This window comes from Phoca vitulina, unplaced genomic scaffold, assembly GCF_004348235.1.
Source record: "Phoca vitulina isolate PV1807 unplaced genomic scaffold, GSC_HSeal_1.0 scaffold35, whole genome shotgun sequence".
Taxonomy (NCBI): Eukaryota; Metazoa; Chordata; class Mammalia; order Carnivora; family Phocidae; genus Phoca; species Phoca vitulina.
This window is the reverse complement of record NW_022589738.1, coordinates 20,530,565-20,558,564: the sequence shown is the minus strand read 5'-3', so window position 1 is coordinate 20,558,564 and position 28,000 is coordinate 20,530,565. Positions and strand designations below refer to the sequence as shown.

The window sequence follows — 28,000 nt, the reverse complement described above, 5'->3', positions numbered from 1 at the left end:
GGAGGATGTCGGCATCTGAAGGCGGGAAAGGTGAGAGCAGCCTTCCACCCCTGCAGACCCTTGGAGCAAGCCTAGGCTCTGCTCTACCCTCTGCCCCTCTGCCCTATCTACTGCCCAACAGGACCCCACCCTCAGAGAGCCACCCGGGGACCAGAACCACATCACCTTGTTTCCATCCCAGCCAGAACCAAACACAGCCTTACTGCCACCTAAACCCTGACGCTCAGCCTGACTCAGACCCTGCCCCCATGGCCTCCCAGCCACATCCACAGCTTTAGTTCCCAACTGAATCCCAACCCTAATCCTGGCCCCAACCTCCATCCTAGTGCCCACCCCAAGTCCAATTCCAAAGCCAGCCCCAAGCTCAATCCTAACACGAACCTTACCAACCAGAGGGAGAACCCCTGTTAGAGTCAAAACCCCAATGTAGATACAGCCCTTAGTATGAGCTCTAAGTTCATCTAACTTCAACCCCAACATCTAGATATCAATACTGTTAGTGAGTGGTCTCTGACTCTCCAAAAAGAGCGCAGATCAATTTTTAAGGACTAAAGAGAGAGAGAGAGAGAGAATGAACACATTTGATGGTGGCAGTAAGTCATGAAGGCTTGGAGTCAGAGATTGCATATGTTTGAATCCTAATGCAGCCACTTCATCAAATCACCTCCCTTTTTGCATCAATTTCCTTTCCTGCAAAATGGGAATAATACTCTGTGCCAGACATTGTTCTGAATGCTGAACTCACTTAATCCTCACGACGACTCTATAATATAGGTACTCTTATCTTTCCATTACCCAGATAAGGAAATTGAAGCTCAGGGAGGGTGCATAATTTTCCCAAGGCTGAACACAGCTACCAAGTGGTCGAGTCAGGATTTCAACTTCAGGCTCCAGGGTAGCAGGGACTGTGGGTCGGCAGTGCTTGGTGTCCTGAGTGGGTGAGGAGCCTAGACACCTCTCCCCATACTGCCCATCCAACACTGGGGATCTTAACCAAGCCAACCTACTGCCCCTCAGAGGCTAGAACAAGGCCACAGGAATTGGGAATGGTTTTAGCTGAAAACCCCAATGCCAAATTCAAATCCCATCCAAACTTAACTTTAACCCTAACCTTGATCCTAATTCTAATCCCAACTCACACACTCCACTCCTACCTGTATCTAAATCCAATCCAAAATCCACCACTCGAATTTAACCCTAAATTTGCCTCCAGCTATAAACTTAATCCTACCTCATGCCAATTTAAACTCCCTACCAAGTCTAACAGCAAAACCTACTTTACTTGGAAATGTAATCTCACCCTCCCTTCTCTACAAATTCTCTCTACCCCCAATCAATTACAACACCAACTCTTACCCCCCAACTCTTAACTCAGGCACCCCCCCAACTCTCCCTAATTTTACATGCTCTTCTCTCCTTCCCCCAGACACAGGGATGGGATCAGGAAGGAGGCAACCGTGATTGCCCCAATACCCCCCTCCCTCCATGACTCGGTTTCTCCACACAGACACCAGCCCAGAGCCCAGCCCAGCCAATGGGGCAGGCCCCGGTCCTGAATGGGGGCTGTGCCCTGGGCCTCCAGCAGCAGGGGGCGAAGAAATGAGCAGCGCGGCAGGCCTGGAGACCCCTAAGCGAAGGACTCAGCACAGTAAGCACAAGACAGTGGCAGTGGCCAGTGCTCAGCGGTCACCCCGGGCGCTCTTCTGCCTCACCCTGGCCAACCCCCTGAGGCGATCCTGCATCAGCATTGTGGAGTGGAAGCATCCTGGAAGACCGGGGGCAGGGCTCAGGGCTGAGGGTCGCCAGGGTACCAAGAGTCAGGGATTAGCTGAGGGCTAGAATGGAGGAAGGCTGAGGTCGCTAGGGATCAAGAGTCTAGAACTGGATTAGAGGGTGAGTGGAGAAAGATGAAGGCACTGGGGGGAGGAGGAGTGTCAAGAGTCAAGGACTAAATCAAAGCAAGAGTTGGGATGGCTAAGGTTTCTAGGGGGTTCAAAGTCAAAGCCTTGGTCAGGGCAGGGGTTGGGAATGCCAGGGTTGGTCGCCTTGGGTCAAGCGTCAGCACTGGATGGGGAGGGCCCCAAGGGAATGTGGGGATGCTGAGACCTACCTGCCTGGGTCCTTGACTGTCCACCTGAGGCCCTTCGACATCCTCATCCTGCTGACCATCTTTGCCAACTGTGTAGCCCTGGGGGTCTACATCCCCTTCCCAGAGGATGACTCCAACACTGCCAACCACAACCTGGTGAGGCTCGCACAGCCCCTCCCCCCCCCGCCCCAAGCCGGATACAGCCCCAGTAGAACCACACCACAACCCTTCAAGCCCCCCATCCCCGCTCCTCGCTGACTCAGATGACCCTCTCCTATCCAGCCAACCTTAGATCCCGGACTATGCTTCCCTAACCCCGGCCCCCCTCAAGCCCCACCCCCAAATAACTCCCCACTCTCCCGCCCCGCCCCCGGCTCCGCCCTCAGGAGCAAGTGGAGTATGTATTCCTGGTGATTTTCACTGTGGAGACCGTGCTCAAGATTGTGGCCTATGGGCTGGTGCTCCATCCCAGCGCCTACATCCGCAATGGCTGGAACCTACTCGACTTCATCATCGTTGTGGTCGGGTGCGCGTCTGCAGGGGACACCCCCACCTTAGTTCTACCCCAGGCCCGCTGAATTCGGGGCTCAGGGAAATATCTGCTTCCGACTGCCCCCATTTGGCAGCCAGAATCAGGAATATTAATATATTTTAAACTTATTCGCATTTCCAGTTACGGGGACCTGTGCTTTTCTGAGAAGGGAGGGGTGGAGGGAGGTCCCAAGGCCCGACCTCGGCCTCCTCATCCCGTGCTACCCCATCAGGCTGTTCAGCGTGCTACTGGAGCAGGGCCCTGGTCGGCCGGGGGACACCCTGCACACCGGGGGGAAGCCGGGGGGCTTCGATGTGAAGGCGTTGAGGGCGTTTCGGGTGCTGCGGCCGCTGAGGCTGGTGTCTGGTGTCCCAAGTGAGTGGCACGCCCCCGGAGGTTGGAGGTGGGGGAGGGGCGACGGAGGGGGGGGTTAGGCCGACCTAGCCCCTCTGTCCCCACAGGCCTGCACATAGTGCTCAATTCCATCATGAAGGCGCTGGTACCGCTGCTGCACATCGCACTGCTCGTGCTCTTCGTCATCATCATCTATGCCATCATCGGACTCGAGCTGTTCCTTGGACGCATGCACAAGACATGTTACTTCCTGGGATCTGGTCAGCCATTCCACCCCTCCCGGGACAGGACACCCCCCTCCACTGGTTCCTAGGCCCCACCCTGTTCTCAGAAAAACCCACTCAAATCCACAGGACTCCACCCCCAGGCGCAGGCTCCACCCCCCAAGATAACAAGCCCCACCCCTTTATTCAAGACTCCGCCCTCAATCCCGGGCTACAGACGCCCTTTTGCTAATAGCTCCGCCCCATCACAAGACTCCACCCACAGGCCAAGACCCTACCTGGCGCTTGACTCCATCCTCCGGAACTGGTCCCAAGTACTCAGGCCCTTTATCCAGACTCCCGCCCAAGCCTTGCGCCCGCCCTCTTTTCAAGAGACCCTTCCCAATTCACAAGACTCCTCCCCCAGGCTCACGGCTCACGGTTATTTACAAGATTCCACCGCAAGTTTTACAGTTCCACTCCCCAGATACCTGTAGTTAGGACTCAGAATCCTGATCTAGCAGAGTTAGGAGTTTACAGTTGCCCTCGATTGAGAAAAATCTCGAACCCTGAGTTGAACTTCTCAGGTGGGCGGGGCTCCAGGGTAGCAGGGACTGTGGGTCGGCAGGCTTCAGAACCCAAAGCTCCAGTCTTCCCACAGACGTGGAAGCGGAGGAGGACCCGTCGCCCTGCGCGTCTTCGGGATCTGGGCGTGTGTGCACCCTGAACCAGACCGAGTGCCGCGGGCGCTGGGCAGGGCCCAACGGAGGCATCACCAACTTCGACAACTTCTTCTTCGCCATGCTGACGGTCTTCCAGTGCGTCACCATGGAAGGCTGGACCGATGTGCTCTACTGGGTGAGGTGGACGACGGGCACAAAGTGCGAGACTGCACCTGCCTTTCCTCCCTGAGCTCAGGCGAGAGCATCTGTGTATTCTGAGAGATGCATGTCCTCTCTCTCCCCAGATGCAGGATGCCATGGGGTATGAGCTGCCCTGGGTATATTTCGTGAGTCTCGTCATCTTTGGGTCCTTCTTCGTCCTCAACCTTGTGCTTGGTGTCCTGAGTGGGTGAGGAGCCTAGACACCTCCCCCCATACTGCCCCTCAGCCCCTGTCCCACTTGTTTTCTTCCTAGCAAACTCCTAGGCATCCTTTCAGAACCCATCTGAAATACCCCTTCATTCGGTCAGTCAACATTGAGCATCTACTGTGTGCAAAACACCATTCTAGGAATGGAATAAAAGACAAAAATCCCTGTCTTCCTGGATGTTACATTCTGGTGGGGAGAGACAGATAATAGCAACATACACAACAGATGGTGTTTACGCACACCCACACCCCCCACCCCACCCCCCACGCATATGTGTAGTGGGTTGTTGAAATTTTTTCTTATTTCAAGTAGGCCCCACGCCCAATATGGGGCTTGAACTCACAACCCTGAGATTAAGAGTCCCATGCTCTACCGACTGAGCCGGCCAGGCGCCTCACATATGTAGTGTTTTATACAGAATATGTGCTATGGAAAGAAAGGAAGCCTAAGGATAGAAATGGGCAAATCTTGCAATTACAGATAGGGACAATCAGGACAGACCTCCTTGAGGTGTCATCTGAGTAGAAAGGTGAAAGAGATGAGGGAATGGGCCATGTGGATATCTGAGGAAAGGGTGCTCCAAGCAAAGGAAACTGCCAGTGCGAAGCTAGAATGTGCTTGACATAGTCCAAGAACAGCAAGGAGGCCAGTGGGGCTGGAATGGTGAAGGCAAGGGAGCCAGGGTGCTTCCCCCACCTAGCTCTCCATCTTCTTCCCTCAGGGAGTTCTCCAAGGAGAGGGAGAAGGCCAAAGCACGAGGGGATTTCCAGAAGCTGCGGGAGAAGCAGCAGTTGGAGGAGGACCTGCGAGGCTACCTGGACTGGATCACTCAGGCAGAGGAGCTGGACATCGAAGACCCCTCAGCTGACGGCAACTTTGGTGCTATGGCTGAAGAGGGCCGGGCCGGCCCCCGTAGGCACCCCCAGTCGGGCCCATTCCCTGCCCACAGATGCCTCTCATGTGGGCTACCCTCCTGAGACCCCACCCCAACTGGCCCAGCCCCCAGGTCCAGCCTAGGACACAGAACACCCTTCCCGGACTGTACCCAGAGCAAAGACTCCAAATAACAGCCCCCCCCACCCCCCCACGGCCTTAACCCAGCCTCAGGCCACGCTCCGCAACTGTCCTTCCTGTCCCGCAGGGCCCCAGCTGGCAGAGCTGACCGCTAGGAGACATGGGCGTCTGCGCTGGTTCAGCCACTCCACCCGCTCCACCAGCAGCCATGGTGTGGGTCCATCCAGATTGGGGAGGGGGCTGGGATGGGTAGACGGAGGAGCAAGCCAAGGGGGGAACCCTGGGGTCTTCATGTACTGACCTCTATTCCCACCCTGCCCGCAGCCAGCCTCCCAGCCAGTGACACGGGTTCGATGACAGAGACCCCAGGCGATGAGGAAGAAGAGGAGGGGGCTCTGGCCAGTTGTACACGCTGCCTGTGAGGGCCCCCAGCCCTTGACCCCCTGGCCAGCCCAGAACCCAGTCCAGACCCCAACCCCCATCCTTACTTTACCCTCTAACCTTGACCCCAGCCCCTGACCTCCAACCCCAGCCACTGACTGCCCTTTAGTCCCTTATGACGCCCACCTTCCATCCTCCTCTTTTCCAGAAACAAGATCATGAAAACCAGGGTCTGGTGAGTTGGGAAAGTTATGGGACTCTTGGGCCCCCTGGCTTTGTGTGAGCCCCACCTCCAAGTCCCCCATGACCACCAGGCCACCCCACCTGAGCCCCCCCAGGCCTGGCTTAGGTAGCTGATTTCAGCCAGGGACCTCGCCTTTCCCCCCAGCCGCCGCCTCCGCCGAGCCAACCGGGGCCTTCGGGTGCGCTGCCGGCGGGCTGTGAAGTCCACCGCCTGCTACTGGGCTGTGCTGCTGCTCGTCTTCCTCAACACGCTGACCATCGCCTCAGAGCACCACGGGCAGCCCGTGTGGCTCACCCAGATCCAGGGTGCGCACCCCCCACCAGACTGCCAGCCCTCTTCCCCAGCCCCCAATTCCCTCCACCCTAGAAACGCAAATCCAGGATCTCTGGGGTTCCTCAGACCCCCAGACAATGCCTTCCTGCCCTAATAAATGCAGAAACCTTAGCCTGTCCCATCCCACCTTGTAGCTTACACTTCGGGAGCACTTGCTGTGTGCATCGAGCTCCATTCTCAGCACTTTGCATGTACTGACTCAATTTCTCTTCACCGAAACCTTATGTGAAGCAAGTACTAAGGCACACGGTACTGAGCACCAAGGTATCGAAGAATTAAATGATTAATCCCAGGACTTGGCTAGTGAGTGGCAAACCCAGGCAGGTGGCTCCAGAGTCCGGAATCTTAACTCCACACTGTCTGGACAGGTTCACCCCTCTGTGTCTCAGTTTCCCCATCTACAAAATGGGGCTAGTAATCGTATCCACTTCATGGGGCTGGTTGGAAGGATTAAGTGAGTTAAAGTGAAAAGTGCTTCGAACATGGCTTGGTCCACATAAAGCTAACATTTTAGAAGTGTTAGCTCTTAGTGTTATTCATTTTAATCTCAACCCCAACCTGAATACTGAACACATTTCTGACCCCCAAGCCTCAAACCAGCCTCAATCCCAACTAAACCCCAGACTCTAACACTACATTTGAAGTGGAGTTTTCCTGGACTCATAGAGGCTGACCGAGGCCCCCACCCTGACTCTGCCCCTCACCCCAGTTCCAAGCCCTCCAAAACCTCACCCACTCTGACCTACAAACTCACCCCAATCCCTAACCCTCGCCCTACCACCAGCCTGTGTCTGGCCCGATACCAGCTACCCCAGATCGCCCCATGGCCCCTACCTCCCTACACATCACCGAGGAAATTGGCCAATCCAGTCACCTCTGCCCCTCTCCCTATAGAGTATGCCAACAAGGTGTTGCTCTGTCTTTTTACGGTGGAGATGCTTCTCAAGTTGTATGGTCTAGGCCCCTCTGCCTATGTTTCTTCCTTCTTCAACCGCTTTGACTGCTTCGTGGTCTGTGGAGGCATCCTGGAGACCACCCTGGTGGAGGTGGGCGCCATGCAGCCCCTGGGCATCTCAGTGCTCCGATGTGTGCGCCTCCTCAGGATCTTTAAAGTCACTAGGTGCGTGGGGCAGGGGAGGATTGGGGCCCCAAGCAGAGCCCTGACAGCCCCCTCCCCAGCTCCAGTGACTATCTGCATCACCACCATCCATTCAGCAAATATCCACTGAGTGCCCACTTCATGCCAGGCACTCTTCCAGGCCCTAGAGAAACACCAGGAATCAAAGCAGACACAAGTTCCCGCCTCATGGAGATTATTTTGAGAGAGAGAGAGAGAGAGCACGAGTGGGGGGAGAGGGGCAGAGGGAGAGGGAAAGAGAGAAAATCTTAAGCAAGCTCCATGCCCAGCTCGGAGCCTGACGAGGGGCTCGATCTCACAACCCTAAGATCATGACCTGAGCAGAAATCAAGAGTCGGATGCTTAACCGACTGAGCCACCCAGGCTCCCCTCACCTCGTGGAGATTAAAGTCCATTGGGGAGGGTGTCTACTTCATTTCCATCCCCTTCCTCAACCTCAACTCCAGCTCAAACGTTATTCCCAGCCCCATCTCTGAACTCACCTCCATACTCATCCGCAACCATCACACCATCTCCAACCCCAACCTCTAGCCACTCATCATATGCAAGCTCATCTACAGCCTCAACACCCAATCCCAAGGCCAACCCCATCTCCAATCTCATCCCTAACTCGAAGCCAATCTCCATCACTAACCACAACCCCAATTCCCTAACTCCTAACCAGTAGCCTATCTCCAGCTGCAACCCCAGACCCAGACCCAATCTCATCCTTATCCCCTCTTCTATCCCAACCCTCAACCACAGCCTTATCCCCAACTCAGTCATCTAAAACCCCAAATACTCTCTTAACCCCTAACCCCAATCCCAGTCCCAACCTGAAACCCAATTCTAGCTTCATCAACTTCCATATAATCTCTCATTACACCCTCAACGCCCACCCTAACCCCAAACTCAACCTTCTCCTCACATCTTATCTTCACCTCAACCCAACTCCAAAGCTCATTTTGACCCGGCCCACCCCCAGCACATTGCAAGCTGGAGTCCTGCCCTGGCTTCTGACTCACCACTGGACATGTCAACCCTGCCTCTTCCATCTCTGCTGCAGGCACTGGGCATCTCTGAGCAATTTGGTGGCATCACTGCTCAATTCAATGAAATCCATTGCATCGTTGCTGCTTCTCCTCTTCCTCTTCATCATCATCTTCTCCCTGCTTGGCATGCAGCTATTTGGGGGCAAGTTCAACTTTGACCAGACCCACACCAAGCGGAGCACCTTTGATACCTTCCCCCAGGCCCTCCTCACTGTCTTTCAGGTGGGGTCTGGAGACCATGGGATAGGTGGGTCGGGTGGGGAGGGGGGAACCATGGGGTGGGAGGGTCCAAAGAGCTTCACAGTGAACTCCCACCCCCAGATCCTGACAGGTGAGGACTGGAACGCGGTCATGTATGATGGTATCATGGCCTATGGTGGCCCCTTCTTCCCAGGAATGCTGGTGTGTGTCTATTTTATCATCCTCTTCATCTGCGGCAACTGTATCCTTGGAGCCTTGAGGGGCTGGGTGATGGTAGAACGGGGGGTAGCTAAGGGGATGTGGGCAGTCCACAGGCAGGCTGCTTCTCTATCCTTTGCAGCCTGAGCTCACCCCAGACATCCTTCTGAACGTGTTTCTCGCCATTGCTGTGGATAACCTGGCCAGCGGAGATGCAGGGACTGCCAAGGACAAGGGCAGGTGATGTCTGACTCTGCCCCTGAGATAGTCTCTCCCTGGGATCCCTGACTGGGTCCCCACACATACATCTCACACCACCAGAGATGCCTCGGTCACCCTGGCAATCCACATCCCCAGATCCAACCTGTCGGTCCTTATTCATTCAACATGCATTCATTGATCACCTACTTTGTGTCAGGCCATGTTCTAGACACTGAGGAGACGACAGGGGTCAAGGTAGACAGAGTCCTCGCCTTCACAAAGATGACATTCTATTTGGGGAAGGCAAGCAAAATACAAACAAATGAATATATAACATAATTAAATATATGTTAATGATATATAATGAAAAAAAGAAAATGGAATAAAAGAATAGAGAGAAATGGAAGTTGCTGTTTTGGTTAGGGTAGTCAAGGAAGGCCTTTACACAGAGGTGACAGTTGAGCAGACACCCAAATGAAGTGAGAAAGTGAGCCATGAAAATATCTGGGGGAAGAGTGCTTCAGACAAGAGGACAGCAAGTGCAAAGGTCCTGAGGTGCACATTCAGCACATTCAATAAAACACCAAGGAAACCAGTGAGTCTGGAGTGGGGTGAGCAAGGAGGAGAGTGGTATGAGGTGAGCTCAAATGGGGGAATAGGGAGACCCCACTGGGGACATTCTGGGCCATGGTGAGGACTTTGGTTTTTGCTCTGAGTGAGTGGGAGCCATGGGAGAGGTGTGAGCAGAGGAAGAATGTGCCAGACTTAAGATTTAACAGGATCCCTTTGGCTGCTGTGAAAAGAACAGACTGTGGGAATGAGGGCAGAAGCAGGGAGGTTCTATGGGACCTCAGAAAGGTCTGTTCTGATTGCATTGACCCCCCTCAGCCTCGCCTATCTGCTGTAATCCTTAGCAATCACTCCCCTTTTCTCTCACAGGAAGAAGAGCACTGAGGGGGCTCTCCCACAGGAAAATGGAGTGTTGGTGAGTTGGAAGCCTGGGCACTAGGTCTACACCTCCCATTACCACCAATACCTGTCCACGTGTGTGTGTCTTTAACCCTCATCCTCTGCCTGTGCATCCCTCCATTACTCTGTTCCTTCCGTGCCTCCCCTGGGTCCATCTTATAGTGCCTCCCCCAACATCAGTGACCTCCATCTTTCTGTCCCCAGGTGCCTGGTGGGGAGAATGAGGAAGAGGAGGGCAGAAAGAATGAAGGAGCAGGCAAGTGGGCAGGGCCAGGTGGAGGAGGTGTGGGACCTTAGAGACAGCACCCAGACAGAGCTCTTGACCCCTGAGATCTTCCTTTCTGAGGAGAAGCCTTTTCTGAAATCATCTTGAAAGTAATGGGCTTGATCACAAAGGATGAATACCTACCATTTACATCGACATGGATGAAACTGGAGGGTATTATTGTAAGTGAAATAAGTCAGTCAGAGAAAGACAGTTATCATATGGTGAAACATAAGAAATAGCACAGAGGAGGGGCGCCTGGGTGGCTCAGTCGTTAAGCATCTGCCTTCGGCTCAGGTCATGATCCCAGGGTCCTGGGATCGAGCCCCGCATCAGGCTCCCTGCTCAGCAGGAGACCTGCTTCTCCCTCTCTCACTCCCCCTGCTTGTGTTCCCTCTCTCGCTATGTCTCTCTCTGTCAAATAAATAAAATCTTTAAAAAAAAAAAAAAGAAAAGAAAAAGAAAAAAGAAATAGCACAGAGGACCATAGGGGAAGGGAGGGAAAACTGAATGGGAAGAAATCCAAGAGGGAGACAAACCATGACAGACTCTCGACTCTGGGAAACAAACTGAGGGTGGTGGAAGAGGAGGTGGGTGGGGGGATGGGGTAGCCGAGTGATGGGTATTAAGGAGGGCACATGATGTGATGAGCACTGGGTGTTCTACGCAACTAATGCATCATTGAGCACGACATCAAAAACTAATGATGTACTATATGTTGGCTAACTGAATTTAAATAAATAAATAAAAGTAATGGGCTTGGTGTGTGGCCAGCAACATTTGGGATGCTGATATTAAAGAAGAGAAACACTTGTTTTACTGCAGAACTTCTCAGAGCCTTTATTATAAAATAGTGTGTATTGGACTGCAAGGATGGTGATGTTCATTCAACAGACATTTCCTGAGCTTCTACTGTGTCCTGCGCACTGTTCTAAGTGCTGGAGACACAACAGTGAACAAAACAGGCTAAAATCCCTTCTCTGAGGAGCTGACATTCTAGCAGGGAGATGGGAAGAATTTGCCATGTGACAAGCACTATTCTAGGTGCTTTACATAGGTTTTCCAATTAATTGTCTGTCTTTTGGTCTTCTTCTGGTGCCAGGCATGGAGGAAGAAGAAGAGGAGGAGGAGGAGGAGGAGGAGGAAGAGGAGGAAGGAGGTGCAGGTCGTGTGGAACTCCTGCAGGAAGTTGTCCCCAAGGAGAAGGTGGTACCTATCCCTGAGGGCAGTGCCTTCTTCTGTCTCAGCCAAACCAACCCGTGAGTGCTGGGAGTGGGTGGGGGGCCGAGGCAGGAGGGGCTGGGGCAGGTGGAGGGCCAGGGAGCAGCCAAGCCTCTGGCAGGGTGCACGGCCTGATGCAAAAGAGGCTGAGCTGTCTCCCTTGGGCTCTCCCAATCAACTCTGTGCTTCTGGGTTCTGACCACAGCCCATTCCCCACTCCCCAGGCTGAGGAAGGCCTGCCACACCCTCATCCACCACCATATCTTCACCAACCTTATCCTGGTGTTCATCATCCTCAGCAGTGTGTCCCTGGCCGCCGAGGACCCCATCCGAGCCCACTCCTTCCGCAACCACGTGAGCCTTTGGCTGGGGGCTGGGGGAACACTTCCAGGGGTGTCCTAATGGGCACAAGGAGAGGGAGGGAGAAAGAGAGGGAGGGAAGGAGAGGAAGACGGAGGTACAGCAAAACTTACAGAAAGGTATGCGTGCCCGCACACATATACACACATACCCCTAGGACTCCTCTCAGCTATGACTCAGTGGCTTCCCCTATTTCTTACCCCCCAGATTCTGGGGTACTTTGATTATGCTTTCACCTCCATTTTCACCGTGGAGATTCTACTAAAGGTAACGAATAGGCCCCCAGTCATACCCCCAGTTGCCCCAAACCACCCTGCACCCGCCCCCACAGCCCACCTCTCCTGTTTCCATACCCTCCTCCCCTCTCTATCCCCACACCTAGAGTCTAGCCTGATATCCCCCTCCCCTTCCCCTAGATGACAGTGTTTGGGGCCTTCCTGCACCGAGGCTCCTTCTGCCGTAGCTGGTTCAATCTGTTGGATCTGTTGGTGGTCAGCGTGTCCCTCATCTCCTTTGGCATCCAGTGAGTGACCCTCCCCACCCCCTGGCCATTCCATTCCTCCCAGAGCAGAGGCCAAACCTGGGCCAGGGCCTGAGGACTGACCCCTCCACAGCTCCAGCGCCATCTCAGTGGTGAAGATTCTGAGGGTACTCCGAGTACTGAGGCCTCTCCGAGCCATCAACAGGGCCAAGGGACTCAAGGTAACCCAACCCTACCCAAACCCACAGGACCTATACGCTATCCCACTCCTAGGGCCAGGATCTCCGATCAGACTGGCCTTTTGCACGGATGCATGACCACACAGCCTGGACCCAACATGTAACCACCCATCCCGGACCACTGATCACGTGGCCTGACCCATGTTCCTTACAAGTGACTATAAATTCCTTACCCATGGCCACATTTCTCTGACCCAAGTTCCTGAAATGTGGCCACATATCCCTTCCTGGTAAACATTATTCCACATGGTCCTGACCGCATATCCCTGATCCACGACCAGATATCCCCAGCCCGAGTGCCTGAGCCCCATCTACACCCAGAATCCCTACCCCCTGGCTGCTGTGGCCTGCAGTCTTGTTAACCATATTTGTGGGTACCTGCAGCACGTGGTGCAGTGTGTGTTCGTGGCTATCCGGACCATCGGGAATATCATGATTGTGACCACGCTCCTGCAATTCATGTTTGCCTGCATTGGTGTGCAGCTTTTCAAGGTGAGAGGAGACACTGGAGGGAGGCCCGGGCACGGGTCAAGGTGGGGAGTAAGGGATGAACCTGCCTGACAAATATCTTCCCTACAGGGGAAATTTTACAGGTGCACTGATGAAGCCAAACACACCCCCCAAGAATGCAAGTGAGTGCCCCAAACCCTGCCCTTCATGGAGCTCGGAACCCCTCCCAAAGGCCAAATAGGCCCCTAGATCTCATCAAGTCCCCTGGAACCCTTAGAGCTTCCTCCCAAGAACTGCAGACACTCCCTCAGTTTTTATCAAGGACCCCCAAACCCCCTGAATTCCCCAAGGCCCCACAACACACCCCCAGAACTTTCCCAAGAGCTGCAGAGGCCCTCAGATCTCACCAAGCCCTAAGAGACCCCCCCCCAGTACCTACCCAAACCCCTCTCCACATTCTCCAGAGTTACCTACATTCTACTCTGGACCCCCCAGAAATCCCCAAACACTCCCCCCACCCATGGCCACTGCCACGAAGTCCCAGGCTTCCATCTTGAAATTCCCGTAGAAGGTCGTGATTGAAAGCGTGGGCTTTGAAGTCGGGCATTCCTGGTTCAAATTCATCTCATGAGACTTGGGTACATTTCTCAACCTTGCTGAGTCCCATTTTCCTGAACTGAAAAATGGGGATGAAAAGAGTGCAGATCTCACAAGGTTGCTGTGAGGAGTAAATGAGTTACTACTTGGAGCGTGTATTACAATGTAAAGTTTCTACATGTAAAGCTAAGCACAGTGCCTGGCATATACTTATTGCTGATAAATGTTGATTATTAGTATTACTTTTTCCTGGGAGGTGACGATGATGATAATGTGATAGCTAACATATATGGTACTATGTGCCAGACACTATTCTCATTGAGTGACTTAATCCTGTAACAAGTCAGGAAATATGTTCTGTTAGTATCCTTATTTCATAGATGGGGAAAACTGAAGCACAGAGAGGTTAAATGCCCGAGGTCACCCAGCCAGTAAATGAGGGGGGCGGGCAGGATTTGAACCCGGCTATCCAGCCTCACCACTATGCCCTGCTGCCTCCATGCTGGAGACCCCAGTCCTCTTTCCCCAGCTTCCCACCCCTGCTCACCCACCCAGCCTGTCTGCAACATCCACAGGGGTTCCTTCCTGGTCTACCCTGATGGAGATGTATCACGGCCCCTGGTCCGGGAGCGGCTCTGGGTCAACAGTGATTTCAACTTTGACAATGTCCTCTCAGCCATGATGGCCTTGTTCACTGTCTCCACCTTCGAAGGCTGGCCTGCGTAAGGAGCAGGGCCCCAGGGATGGGCAGGGGACAGGGCAGGAGTCTCTAGGCTGGGATCTCCCTGGGGATGGATGGGAAGTATCTTGGGATGTGGTAAAGGTCTCTTGAGACTGGATAGGGTTTTTTGAGGACTGGTAAGCATATCAGAGGACTGGGTGGGGGTCCTCCAGAAGTTGGCTGGGGGTGCTTTGGGGACTGGGTAGGGGGTGTCTCTAGGAAGGCTAGAGGTCTCTGAGGAAGTCTAGAAAGGACTGGGTAGGATTTAGGGGGGGACCAGGTAGAGGTCTGGAGGGGGGCACTGGAGGAGGTCTCAGAGGAGATGGAGCTGGAGATTCAGGGGTTTTCAGAGAGCTGTACAAGTCTTTGGGGTTCTAGTTGAAGATCTTTGGAAAGATGGAGCAAGGAAAGCAAGGAATTCAAGTTGATGGGACATGATTTAGAGATCTTTGGGGGCTTGTGGGTGAGTTCTGGGGAGCTGCATGGGGATCTCCAGGTGCCTAAAGAAGGGAATTTAGGGGTCCATGGGAACTTAAGGGATTTGGAGGTCTTGGAGGACCGGGGTGGGGATTCTCTAGAGGGTTGTATGAGTATCTCTGGGTCTCCAGAGGGCTGATACAGGAAATTTAAGGGTCTTTGAGGTTAGGTGGGGTCGCTTGGGGCATGCATGGAGGTCCCAGGTGGTTAGGTCAGGGGATTTGGGGCCTTTAGGGTGCCAAGCAGGAGATTCTAGAGTGTCTGTTATAAGGTGTCTGGGGACAGGTCTCAGGGGGCTGGGCTATCTCCTCACCTACTCCCACTGGTTCCCCAGTCTACTATACAAGGCCATCGATGCAAACGCAGAGGACAAGGGCCCTATCTATAATTACCACGTGGAGATCTCAGTGTTCTTTATTGTCTACATCATCATCATTGCATTCTTCATGATGAACATCTTTGTGGGCTTTGTCATCATCACCTTCCGTGCCCAGGGCGAGCAGGAGTACCAAAACTGTGAGCTGGACAAGAACCAGGTGACCTCTGACCCCTCACCTTATGACCTCCAGCCCCTCCCCACCACCCCCTTGCCTTGGGATCCCACTGCTCACTCATGCCCTGCACCCATATGCAGCGCCAGTGTGTGGAGTACGCCCTCAAGGCCCAGCCACTCCGCCGCTACATCCCCAAGAACCCACATCAGTATCGTGTGTGGGCCACTGTGAACTCTGCTGCCTTCGAGTACCTCATGTTCCTGCTCATCCTGCTCAACACGGTTGCTCTAGCCATGCAGGTCTGAGCTCCCCACCCTGACCCCTGCCAGACACCTTACCCTATTCTGTCCACACAATCCTCTGGGAACCATTAGGAATGCTTTAGGCTGCAAGTAACAAAACCCCCAACTGACAGAGACTTAAGCTATAAAAATATTTGCCACATCTCGTCAAATCTAAGGCCAATAATTGGAAGTTGCATCCTGACTTAAGAGATATAAGAATGTGGGGAAAATGGCAGATGACCATCGTAAGTTGCCATTGATTGTGAAATGCACCCCAATTTCAGAGATTCCAAATGTGAAAAGATGTGCATATTGGAGTCAACAAAATATGGTAGCTACCTCACATAACAAGAAGTGTAGAGGTAGGCTGTTTGATCATTGTTCATCAGGTATCCAGGCTCTTTCTCCTCCACCATTCTTAACAAGCTGGCTTTCATTCTCATGATTGTTGCTTCGTGGTCACAAGATGACTGCCACAGCTCCAGGCATCAAAACCACATTCAAGGCAGGAAAAAGGAGGGAAGGTTGCACCAGGGAGCTCTCCTCATTTAAGCCCTTTATTGGAGAGCAAAAATAGTTTTCACGGAAGCTGACTTCTGTTTCTGTCTCATTAGTCAGAAGTAGCTGCAAGGAAAGCTAGGAAATCGAGAGCTGGGCTTTCCAATACCCATGTTGGGATACAGACAGTGTGAGGGGTTTGGCCAACACACAGTGCTACCACGTCTCCAGACTCACCTCAGTCCAAGCCAGAAAATATTTGGTTGTAGGTGGAAAGGTCTCTGACTCAGGCTCTGTCCTCACACCTGGCTTTCTCTCCCAGCACTATGAACAGACTGCTCCCTTTAACTACGCCATGGACATCCTCAACATGGTCTTCACTGGCCTCTTCACTGTTGAGATGGTGCTCAAAATCATCGCCTTCAAACCTAAGGTGCCCCCCTAGCCCTAGACTCACCTGCACTGGGTGAATTCCTTGGGGGTGGAGCTCCTTGCAGAGCTCTCAGGGGGCAGCTACCAAGGGCTCATGAGACCAGGGAGTGAGAGGGATCCAGATGCAGGCCCATCATGTGGTCCAAGCTGGGCCCTGCCTCTACAATATCCCCTACCACTGGCCCCCTATGCTAGCTTGCTAGCTCTGAGAAGACAAGGCTCTACTTTTTTCCTGCCTACAGCATTACTTCACCGATGCCTGGAACACATTTGATGCTCTTATTGTGGTGGGCAGTGTAGTGGACATTGCCGTCACTGAAGTCAACGTAAGGACTGGCCTCTCCACAAACCCAATCTTCCCCCACCTCAACCCCAGGGTTTTCTTTCATATGAGTAGGTGCCTCTCACTTACCTCCACCCTACTCCTGAAGACTCAGTGATCCTCACTCTAGCTCTGTATCTCCCGAGTCCCTGTCGGGTTTAGCCAAAGTCCCCCTCCACCAGCTCCCTTATTCCATTTGCAACCTATCCTCTGGTTCTGCCATCTCCTAAAATGACTCTCCTGTTATTTCTGTTATTTCCTTCATTGCTTCTATATCCCCTCCATTGGTTCCATCATCTCCACCAACTCCTGCTTTGGCTCCATCGTCTCTTCTGACTACTTCATTGGCTCCATTTCCTCCAACGACTCCACTGTCTCCGACACTGGATCTTTCACGGCTCTGTCATCACCACTGACTCCACCATTGGCTCCATCATCTCCTCCATTGGGTACTACATGGCTCTATCACCTCCATTGACAATGGTGCTGGTTCCATGTCTCCGTCACTGGCTTCTCCATTGGGTCCTCCACCGGTTCTCTAATCTCCATCATCTCCATGACACCACTGACTCCATCATTTCCTCCATTGGCTCCACTGGCTCTCTGCCATCATTTCCTGTACTCTCTCATGTCTCTTCCACCCTCATTGCCAACTTTTCCCACAACCATCTTGATCCACTACCATATAACCTTCTCCATCACCCCTTGAATAATGACTCTACCATCATCCCCTATATCTGCTACCTCATTTCTCCCTTTGTTCTTGCTCCCTTTGGGCCTGTGATCTCATCCTCTCCTCTGTCACCTCTGTCTTGGCCATATCTCCCTTCAGAATGGTGGTCACCTTGGCGAGGTAACCCCCACCTCACAACAGGGACTATGCTTCTTTCCACACCCACCCTCCCTTCCTTTCTTCCTGAGAGTCCTTAGAAAAGTTACCTGACCATCCTGGGGCCTGAGTCCTGAGGGATTTGGGGGCTGGGAGGGCCTAGGCATGAGACAGGGAGATGGCTGGGGCAAATGTAGACTGATCACACCTACCACACCCCCAACCTCAGAGCTCTGAGGACAGTTCCCGCATTTCCATCACTTTCTTTCGCCTCTTCCGAGTCATGCGGCTAGTCAAGCTTCTCAGTAAAGGTGAAGGAATCCGCACATTGCTCTGGACATTCATCAAGTCCTTCCAGGTAACCCCCCCATCCCTTTGACCACCCCTCACCCCCATCTCACACCTCTCAGCCTGTCCCTTTACCACCCCAGGAACTACATCTCCCAGTGTGCCATACCCATCTGCAATTTACCATTTCTGGTTTTCTCTGTTTTTCTAGGCTCCTAATTCCCAACATGCCTTGGCCTCACTGACCGTATTCTATTGTATTTAATACCGTGTCCACATTTGGGAGACACTGGTAGTCACGGGCACTTTGGGGATGGGCCACATCTCTCTGCAGGCCCAGGCTTGAGGGAGCAGTGTCCCTCAAGGGCTTATAGTTTCTGGGGCTTTATAGTTCTCTGGGGCTTATAGTTCTCTGCTTGGACCTGAATATCTATCCTCCTCTCCACCCCCATAGGCCTTGCCCTATGTGGCTCTTCTCATCGCAATGATATTCTTCATTTACGCAGTCATTGGGATGCAGGCAAGTGGGGACCCTAGGGAGCATCCCTCAGGCACTCCTCTGCTGAGGGGTGTTGGGTAGGAATTCACCTACAGTGGGGGTGGTGGGTTGAAAGACAAGCTGGATGACACTGAGTCAGTCCACACGTCTGTGAAATGGGATCAGCAGTGCCTGCAGGTCAGGGTTGTGAGGATCTTTTGAGTATTAGAAATTGTGAAATGGGTGACAACCTGTGGGGGCAACCTATGGGTTTGCCCCTCTGACACATGCCCTGTGCACCCACAGATGTTTGGCAAGGTGGCTCTTCAGGATGGCACACAGATCAACCGAAACAACAACTTCCAGACCTTTCCACAGGCTGTGCTGCTTTTGTTCAGGTGACATCTACACCCCCTCCACTGTCATCTTGGTCCCCAGCATGCCCTTGGGTCCCCACACACCCTGTCTGGGCCCCAGAATGCCTGAGCTGTAGAAATAACAGGGCAGCATGGGGCTCTATTTTGCCTGAGACCTTTTATGGCTCTGATCTGAAGGGTCTTGTGTAATAATCTAGCCTCAGCCATCCTTTTTCTAGCTGGTAGGTATATCCTCTTCTTAAGCCTCAGTGCCCTATCAGTAACATGGGGACTGAAATGGGGATACCCGATGAACACGACTGTCATCATCATGGCCACACCAGCTTTTAAAATATTGAAATGCTTTATGGAATCTATCTGTGCCAGATGTAACCCCTGGCAAGAAGTGGATCATCTTCTCACCCCTCCAGCCCCCACAATGCCACTTGCCATGTCTTCATAGCCTCCCCTCCAGGATGGCCTCCTTGTGTGACCCCCAGGTGTGCCACTGGTGAGGCATGGCAGGAGATAATGCTTGCCAGCCTTCCCGGGAATCGGTGTGACCCTGAGTCTGACGTCAGCCCTGGCGAGGAGTTTACCTGTGGTAGCAATTTTGCCATCGCCTATTTTATCAGCTTCTTCATGCTCTGTGCCTTCCTGGTGAGGACGGTTTCCCCACAACCACCACCACTGCCATGGGGGCTGGCCCTGAGGGGTCTGGGGACAAGGTGGGGAGCCCAGATCTTCAGAGCGGGTGAAAGGGCTGGTCTGATAAGATCAACCCAGGGAGGGGCGCCTGGGTGGCTCAGTCGTTAAGCGTCTGCCTTCGGCTCGGGTCCTGATCCCGGGGTCCTGGGATCAAGCCCCGCATCGGGCTCCCTGCTCAGCGGGAAGCCTGCTTCTCCCTCTGCCTGCTGCTCTCCCTGCTTGTGTTCCTTCTCTCGCTGTGTCTCTCTCTGTCAAATAAATAAATAAAATCTTAAAAAAAAAAAAAAAAAGATCAACCCAGGGACTCGTGACCCAATAACCATAAGTTTACCTCAGTGTCCCACCAACCCCCCACGCCTGGCTCTGCCCTTCAGCTAACCCCCACTGTTCACTGGCCCACAGATCATAAATCTCTTTGTGGCTGTCATCATGGATAACTTTGATTATCTAACCAGAGATTGGTCCATCCTGGGCCCCCATCACCTCGATGAATTCAAGAGGATCTGGTCTGAATATGACCCCGGAGCCAAGTATAGCCTATAACCACAGAACTGGGATTGCACTGCCCCACCCAGTCCCCCAGCCCCAGAACCTCTGACCTGTACCTCCCATTACCCAATAGATGCCTCAAGGTTCCCACTGCCTCTGTTCTCTGCCTTCCCCAACTGCCCTCGGATTCTTCCCTGGCAGGCTCTGGGTTGTCGCAGGGTGGGGGGAGGTAGAGATGAGCTGGTGGAGTATTCAGAAAGGGATAGAGGTATCTCCAATCCAGCGGTGCCTCCCACCCACCCCCACCTGTCTCAGGGGCCGCATCAAGCACCTGGATGTGGTTGCCCTGCTGAGACGTATCCAGCCCCCCTTGGGATTTGGGAAGCTGTGCCCACACCGAGTGGCCTGCAAGGTCTGTGCCCCTGCCCACCTCCCACCTCTGAGAGGGCTGTCCACCACATGGCAGGGGTGGGCAGGGACCCTGTCTTGGGTGGGGAGGGTGTGCTTGGTTTTATCTTCAAAGGTTTCTGCCCCTGGGCATCCAATGTCTTCATCCCTGGCATTTGCTCAAAGTGGGTTCCATGTCCCTGGTGTGTGTAGAGACTTGTGGCGATGAACATGCCCCTCAACTCAGATGGGACAGTGACATTCAATGCCACACTCTTTGCCCTGGTTCGGACATCCTTGAAGATCAAGACAGAAGGTGCATGGGAGGGATGGGGAAGGGGCAGGAGCAGGAGGGCCACTGGGGAGGATGCAGGGATCAATCTCATTGAGTGATGGGCCTGGCTCCTGGCTCTGAACCTCAAAATGAGTGACTTTGGTTTCTCCAGGCCTGTTTTACCACCTGTTCAATGGGGGTGGTGTGTGACTGCGGTAGAAGCTTGTGAAGCCCCTTCCAACAGGGAAGGAGTGGCTGTGAAGGGCTCCTCCTATTGGCTCATGCCCCACATCCTCTCCTGATGCAGGGAACCTGGAACAAGCCAATCAGGAGCTGCGGATTGTCATCAAAAAGATCTGGAAGCGGATGAAGCAGAAGCTGCTAGATGAGGTCATCCCCCCTGCTGACGGTGAGCTAGCTCCACCCCAATTCCTTGAGCCCGTCCAAATGTCAAATGATTGCTCACCATCACAAAACTAGCACTGGATGGAGGGGGGGCGGCGAAGGAGAGTCTATGCTGTGGGTAGGGGGAACAGAGGACCCCTATGTGACCTTGCCTCTTCTCCCTTGCCCCCAGAGGAAGAGGTCACCGTGGGCAAATTCTACGCCACATTTCTGATCCAGGACTATTTCCGCAAATTCAGGCGGAGGAAAGAAAAGGGGCTTCTAGGGAGCGAGGCCCCCTCAAGTACCTCCTCTGCCCTTCAGGTCTTCAGAGAGGGGCCTGGGTGGGCAGGGGTATGCAGGAGCACTGGGGCTGAGGCTGACTGCCCTCTGGATCTCATGGAACCCATGTCACAGATGAGGAAACAGAGGTCCCAGGACTCACAGAGGGTCAGGGGTGGCTGAGGGACCCTTTACCACACCCCACACTCCTGCATGGGGAGCAGGCTCATGAATGGGGGAGTTTGGACCCTGAGCTGCCTTGCTTCCCTATTCTTCTACCCCCACAGGCTGGTCTGAGGAGCCTACAGGACTTGGGTCCTGAGATCAGGCAGGCCCTCACTTGTGACACAGATGAGGAGGAGGAGGAAGAGGGGCAGGAGGGAGAGGAGGAGGAAGATGAGAAGAACCCAGAAACGTACAAAGTGAGGGCAAGTTTTCACTCACCTAAGGAATTTGATTGTAAAAAAGACTGCTTTAATTCCTTATGTAACTTTGACACTGCCTTTGGGAAAGAGGCCCCCAGAGAAGCCCCCCTACAACAGGCAAACGTTTATTTGATACCTACCATCCACTGTTGGAGGGTGAGACCCAGATTCAGCCCCTAGGGAGGTCACTGGAAATAAACTTCAAGTGACTTGTGTCACTGACCAAGTGACTTAGATGTAACATGAATGGCAACATTCAGCCCTGTGACTTCCACAGGCCCCAATGGGCTCCCAGCCCCCATCTCGCCGGAGCTCCGTGATTTCTGTGTCTCTGCCTGTTGGGGACAGACCTCCAGACTCACTCTCCCTTGGGCCCAGTGATGATGATGGGGGGGCTCCCAATTCCAAACAGCCCAGCGGACCCCAGGCTGGATCCCATGGCCACAGGTATGGTCAAGGGTCTGGTGGGATGTTGTAAGGGAAGGCAGGGTCTAGCCGCGACATGGGGGAAATTCAGGGGCAAGGGGGCCTTTGAATGGAAATTTGGGAAGGATGGAAGGGACCCAAGGGCTCAGATGGGAACAGAGGGTAAGAAGGGATTCATATGAGAAAGGCAATGCAAAGGCTAATACAAAAAGCACATAACACGGAACTAAATGAGTTTCAGTTCAAATCCTGGCTCTGCCATTTGCTAGGTGACCTTGGGCTAGTCACTCAGTTTCCATGGTCCTCAATTTTGTCACCTGTAAAAGGGGGATGATAACAGCACTCACCTCATGGGGATAATGAAAGAAGGAAGTGAAGTCACACCTAGCGTTTACAGCCTCCTCCTCACCTCCCCCCAATATACCCCCAGTTTCTGTGTTGACGGTGTCTCTTCAATAGGCCAACTTTGATTTTTTGGAAATGCTGAGTCCTTCCCATGAGAAACATCTACTAAAAGAAAGCCCATGTTCATTTTAAAATGATGACAGGTTGGGGCGCCTGGGTGGCTCAGTCAGTTAAGCATCCGACTCTTGATTTCAGTTCAGATCATGATCTCAGGGTCATGAGATGCAGCCCTGAGTCAGGCTCTGCACTCAGCGCAGAGTCTGCTTGGGATTCTCTCTCTCATTCTCCCCCTGCTCCTCCCCCAGTCTCTCTCTCAAATAAATAAATATATAAATAAATAAAATATTAAAAAATGATGACAGGTTAATTTTATATTATGTGAGTTTTCCCAATTGAAAAAAAAAAACCCAAAAGCCCAGTGTTTCTGTAGGGGATGGGGCATGGAACAAGAAGGAACCAGGAGCACAGGGCCACATATTAGGGAGACCTCTGGGGGGATCTGGTCTAACTTGCTTCACTTTCCCCAGGAGAAGCTCTGGGGGTTTCATTTTCACCATTCCAGAAGAAGGAAGTTCTCAGCCCAAGGGAACCGAAGAGCAGGAGAATCAGGACGAGGAAGAGGAAGTCCCCACCAAGGACTCTGGCCATGACATGTAGGATGACCCCATGAGCCACGTGCAGGAGGGCAGGACTAATGGGACCCCATCGCCTATGCCCAGGCCTGAGCTCAACCCCAGCCCTCTCTCCCGCACAGCCTCTCCTACCTAGACGAGCGGGCAGGGACTCCCCCGCGCCCCATCCTTTTGCCACCCCACAGACCCCAGAGATACCTGGATGGGCACAGCGTACCACGCCGCCGTCTGCTGCCCCCCACACCTGCAGGTAAGAGTGGGCATGGATCCTGGGGCCCCCCCAAGAGCAAGCAAGGCAGAGGGCTGGGGTGCCATTGACATTCTTCTTTGCCCTCCCATGCCTCCCCCCGCCCCCAGGTCGGAAGCCTTCCTTCACTATCCAGTGTCTGCGGCGCCAGGGCAGTTGTGAAGATTTACCCATCCCAGGCACCTACCATCGTGGGCGCAACTCAGGGCCCAGCAGGGCGCAGGTGAGGTGGGGAATGGGGTGCTGAGGTCTGGAGCGGTGGAGTTAGCCTAGGCTGAATTTATCAAACATACCACATGTCTTCTGAAGAATGGGGCATGTATGAATTCACAAAAGCAAAAAAAAGGGAGGGCAACCCTCTCGGGTCCCCTCCCTCTTTGGGAGCTCAATAAACTTTGCTTTGCTGCCCACCCCCCAAAAAAAATGAATTCATAAAAGCCTCACTGTACCTGTGAGATAGGTACTGCTGTTAGTCCCAATTTACAGATGAGGAAACTGAGGCCCAGAGAGGCTTACCCAAGATCATACAGCCAGTAAGTGGCAGAGCTCAGATTTAAAGCTAGGTCTTCTATGCTCTTGAATAAACTCAAGTCTGATATATAGGCATTCAGTTTGATTCCAGTTGTGTTTGGAGGGTAGGCGGTGGTAAGAGGTAGGCACAGGGGTGAGTCCTAGATCCTCATATCCCACCCATCAGTCCTGATCCCCCTGATGTTTATTCCGGTTCAGGGTTCCTGGGCAACCCCTCCTCAACGGGGTCGGCTCCTCTATGCCCCACTGTTATTGGTGGAGGAGGGTGCAGCGGGGGAGGGATACCTCGGCAAATCCAGTGGTCGGCTGCGCACCTTCACCTGTCTGCACGTGCCTGGAACCCACCCGGACTCCAGCCATGGCAAGAGGGGCAGTGCTGACAGCCTGGTGGAAGCTGTGAGTCTAGAAGGGACATGGGCAAGAGGGTTGGGGGAGAAGGGGAGGAAGTGGGAGCTTGGGAAGGAGGGAAAAGCCCCCCCCCCAACCCTCCGGTCTCTGCATTGTGCATGTGATTATCTATCCCTTTGCTCTGCGACTTCTGCTCAGCATGCTGTGTGTGCACCAGTGTCCCCAGTGACTTCCCTGCACGCCTTCACGGATGATGCATCATCTATGTACACTGAGCCCTCTGTGCCCACTGCTTTGATTCCATGCTGTGCCCTCTCCAACTCTGATGCCATCTGTACCCCCAGGTGCTCATCTCCGAGGGCCTGGGCCTCTTCGCCCGAGACCCACGTTTTGTGGCCCTGGCCAAGCAGGAGATTGCAGATGCGTGTCGCCTGACACTGGACGAGATGGACAGTGCCGCCAGTGACCTGCTGGCACAAGGGACCAGCTCCCTGTATAGTGATGAGGAATCGATCCTCTCTCGCTTCGATGAGGAGGACCTGGGAGACGAAATGGCCTGTGTCCATGCCCTCTGAATTCCCACCCCTCCTCCAATGCTCAATAAACCTCCTGCTCTCCCTTCCCCAGGGGGAGACAGGCATGGACCACAGCCCTGGATTTCGGTGTCTTTGTCCTGGGGGCCTGGGGCTGCCCAGCGCCCCCCAGGCATCCATCCCCTGCTTCAGCCCTGAGCCACTGCCCACACACGAATATTTCCAGAAACCAGGACAGCCAGGCCTGATTATTCAGCGTCAGGGAAGGAGGGAGGAGGAGGAGGAAGAGACAGCAGCCAAAAAAAGCTGGAGACAGAGTGGAGGTGGTGGGGGAGGGGGAGGGGACCGGACAGAGATGGAGGAAGGAGGAGAGAGAGGATGTGTGGGGGCTTGGGTGAGGAGTGGGGGGAAAGTCAGAGATTCCACAAGGGGTCAGTCAGGTCAGCCTGAGGAAGGACAGATGGGATGGAAAGGATAAGAATACTCAAGAGTAGAGTCCTGCCAATAGAAAGGCCCGGAAGTTGGATTTAGCCTGGTATATAATATGTCAGGCAGAGGGGTCCTCTGACAGCATCAGGAATTTCCGGGAAACTAAATTGGGATTACCCTGTCTCCCGCTTCCTACCTTCTGCCTAAGAAAAAGAAAATCTAAGTCCATTGACAGAAGACATGGGTGACAGCAAAGGACGAGGCCCTCAGCCTGTGGGAACCCACTCAGGGCCCACCTGGTTTTCCTGAGACCACCTAAGAGTACCCCACTCTCCTCCCGCACAGAACCCACAGCTCCTTTCTGGTTCTTGCCCTGCCTATAGTCATCGCCCAGCCTCTGGGGTCTCATTAACTAAGTGAAGGTTTACTGGGCATTTGCTTTGTGCCAGGCACTGTTCTGGGCTTCCCTCAGACCAAACTGAGTGGGCTCAGACGTGCCACAGGACTTGTCCAAGGTGGCAGTCAGCCCCACTCCAAAAGAATTGGCAGCGGTGCTGGGAAAGGTCCCAGATGGGGCCACTGCTGGGGAGGTTCTGACCTAGGGTTTCATCCCGGCTCCCAGAGCAAGAATTTCTCATTTTTATAATTTGTGTCAATCCAGCCAGGACTGAAATTTGAAGGAAGCAGGAATTGGAGACTGGGACTCAGAATATAGGATTGCACTGGGCCTTGAAAACAAAGGCTTGTGGTGGCTAGGCTGGTGCGTTGTGGGCACAGCAAGTCATGGGCAGAACACAGAGAGTGAAGGGAGACTGTTGAGAGATGAGGTGGGAGAGGCCACCTGGGGCCAGGTGACACACACCCTTCAATGCCAAGTCTCTAAACCCTGCGACTTTTCCTAAAAGCAGTGGGGAGCCATGGGAGAGATTTGAGCAGGGTGGTGACATAGTTAACTGCATTTTAAATGGATCCTCTGACGGCTGTGCTGAAAACAGAAGGGAGGGGGAAGAGACTGGAGATGCTAAAATTGGCAGGAACCATGGTTGCCTTAGCCAGGGGAGGTGGCAGAGGAGATGGTGAGAAATTAGTGGATTCCAGAGATGTGTAGGAAGTAGAATGAACCATTTATTTGGCTCTGTGCTAAGTGCATAACAGTGATTATCTTGTTTAATCAGTACGGCAACCCTGTAGGTACCATGTTAAACTATTTTACATGTCCAAAGTCATACAGGAATAAATATTAAAGGTGGGATTCAAAATCAAGCGATTGAATGTCGAAACCCAAGCTCTTTTGCCAAAAAGGCACTAACTGGGAGGTATCCATTACATATTTGTGCGAATTCGAGTGTGTGTGTGTATGGGGATGTTTAAAAAATAGGTATACATCCAGATGGTTCAAAATTCAAAAGGTACATGTGGCACCGGGCTGGCTCAGTTGGATGAGCATGTGACTCTTGATCTCAGGGTCATGAGTTTGAGCCCCATGTGGGGTATAGAGATTAAATAAACAAATATACTTTTAAGAAAATTCAAAAGGGGAAGCCTGGGTGGCTCAGTCACTTGGGCATCTGCTTTTGGCTCGGGTCATGATCCCAGGGTCCTGGGCTCCTTGCTCAGTGGGGAGCCTGCTTCTCCCTCTGTCTGCTGCTCCCCCTGCTTGTGCTCTGTCTCTCTCTCTCTCTCTCTCTCTCTCTCTCTGACAAATAAATAAAGAAAATCTTTTTTAAAAAATTCAAAAGGCAAAGAGGGGTATAAAGCAGAAATTCTCCCTTCCTTCTAGAGGCAACCAGTGTTATCAGATGTATTTTATACATGTATAGGATGCTGTACTGATAAGTTAGCACAGTGGTTAAGAATAACAGGTGCTGGGGCGCCTGCGTGGCTCAGTTGGTTAAGTGACTGCCTTCGGCTCAGATCATGAACCTGGAGTCCTGGGATTGAGTCCTGCATCGGGCTCCCTGCTCAGCAGGGAGTCTGCTTCTCCCTCTGACCCTCCCCCCTCTCATGTGCTCTCTCTCTCTCTCATTCTCACTCTCTCAAATAAATAAATAAATAAAATCTTAAAAAAAAAAAAGAATAACAGGTGCTGGGGCGCCTGGGTGGCTCAGTTGTTAAGCGTCTGCCTTTGGTTCGGGTCATGATCCCAGGGTCCTGGGATCGAGCCCTGCATCGGGGTCCCTGCTCAGTGGGAAGCCTGCTTCTCCCTCTCCCACTCCCTCTGCTTGTGTTCCCTCTCTCTCTGTCAAATAAATAAATAAAACCTTAAAAAAAAAAAAAAAAAGAATAACAGGTGCTGGGTGCCTGGGTGGCTCAGTTGGTTGAGCAACTGCCTTTGGCTCAGGTCATGATCCCAGGGTTCTGGGATCGAGCTCCACATTGGGATCCCTGCTCTGTGGGGAGTCTGCTTCTCCCTCTCCCTCTGCCTGCCTTTCCCCCTGCTTGTGCTCGCTCTCTCTCTCTGTCAAATAAATAAAATCTTTTTAAAAAAGATGTAAGATGAGGATGGTAGTAGTACCTGCTTTATAGGGTTGCTGTGAGGATTTAAATGAGTGATACATTGAGCTCTCCCAACAGTGCTTGACATGGAACAGCGACAATTTAAAATGTTAGCCATTCTCTATATAACTAGGATATAATCCTTTCCTTTTCTTTCCACACAATTCCCACACAGTTTGGCATCTTGCATGTCTTACTTAACTATCTTGGTGATCATTCCAAGGCTCCATAT

The 28,000-nt window shown here is 53.0% G+C and overlaps 1 protein-coding gene across 3 annotated transcripts; it reads left to right on the top strand.

Moving 5' to 3' along the window:
- Positions 1–5: 5 nt before the first annotated feature.
- CACNA1F (calcium voltage-gated channel subunit alpha1 F) lies at positions 6–24,949 on the top strand. 3 transcript variants are annotated; one of them, XM_032426733.1, is made up of 48 exons: positions 6–30; positions 1,508–1,760; positions 2,140–2,245; positions 2,476–2,615; positions 2,854–2,996; positions 3,083–3,235; positions 3,840–4,036; positions 4,146–4,249; positions 4,992–5,149; positions 5,412–5,495; positions 5,609–5,702; positions 5,874–5,900; positions 6,054–6,214; positions 7,137–7,362; positions 8,426–8,633; positions 8,733–8,853; positions 8,969–9,050; positions 9,951–9,996; positions 10,185–10,236; positions 11,348–11,504; positions 11,691–11,820; positions 12,034–12,093; positions 12,243–12,349; positions 12,441–12,528; positions 12,931–13,038; positions 13,126–13,178; positions 14,169–14,315; positions 15,126–15,327; positions 15,426–15,584; positions 16,390–16,500; positions 16,742–16,825; positions 17,654–17,674; positions 17,880–18,008; positions 18,393–18,458; positions 18,723–18,814; positions 19,273–19,432; positions 19,883–20,010; positions 20,285–20,381; positions 20,570–20,672; positions 20,938–21,039; positions 21,208–21,338; positions 21,584–21,718; positions 21,999–22,168; positions 23,080–23,205; positions 23,307–23,434; positions 23,542–23,654; positions 24,161–24,358; positions 24,655–24,949. In XM_032426733.1, the coding sequence occupies exons 1-48, from the start codon at positions 6–8 to the stop codon at positions 24,883–24,885; spliced, it is 5,916 nt and encodes a 1,971-aa protein (XP_032282624.1). In that variant the 3' UTR covers positions 24,886–24,949. The 3 variants fall into 3 exon arrangements, with proteins under 3 accessions (XP_032282624.1, XP_032282623.1, XP_032282625.1); XM_032426732.1 differs by having other exon boundaries at positions 4,992–5,182; XM_032426734.1 differs by having other exon boundaries at positions 6–80; positions 1,664–1,668; positions 4,992–5,182.
- Positions 24,950–28,000: the final 3,051 nt, after the last annotated feature.

What these genes read in the sequence shown, in the direction of transcription:
- CACNA1F (XM_032426732.1), top strand. Translation starts at nt 6, where the DNA reads ATGTCGGCATCTGAAGGCGGGAAAG. An exon ending in TTGGTGTGCAGCTTTTCAAG is followed by an intron (nt 13,039 to 13,125) that starts GTGAGAGGAGAC and finishes TCTTCCCTACAG; the next exon opens with GGGAAATTTTACAGGTGCAC. An exon ending in ATGGTGGTCACCTTGGCGAG is followed by an intron (nt 17,675 to 17,879) that starts GTAACCCCCACC and finishes CCCCAACCTCAG; the next exon opens with AGCTCTGAGGACAGTTCCCG.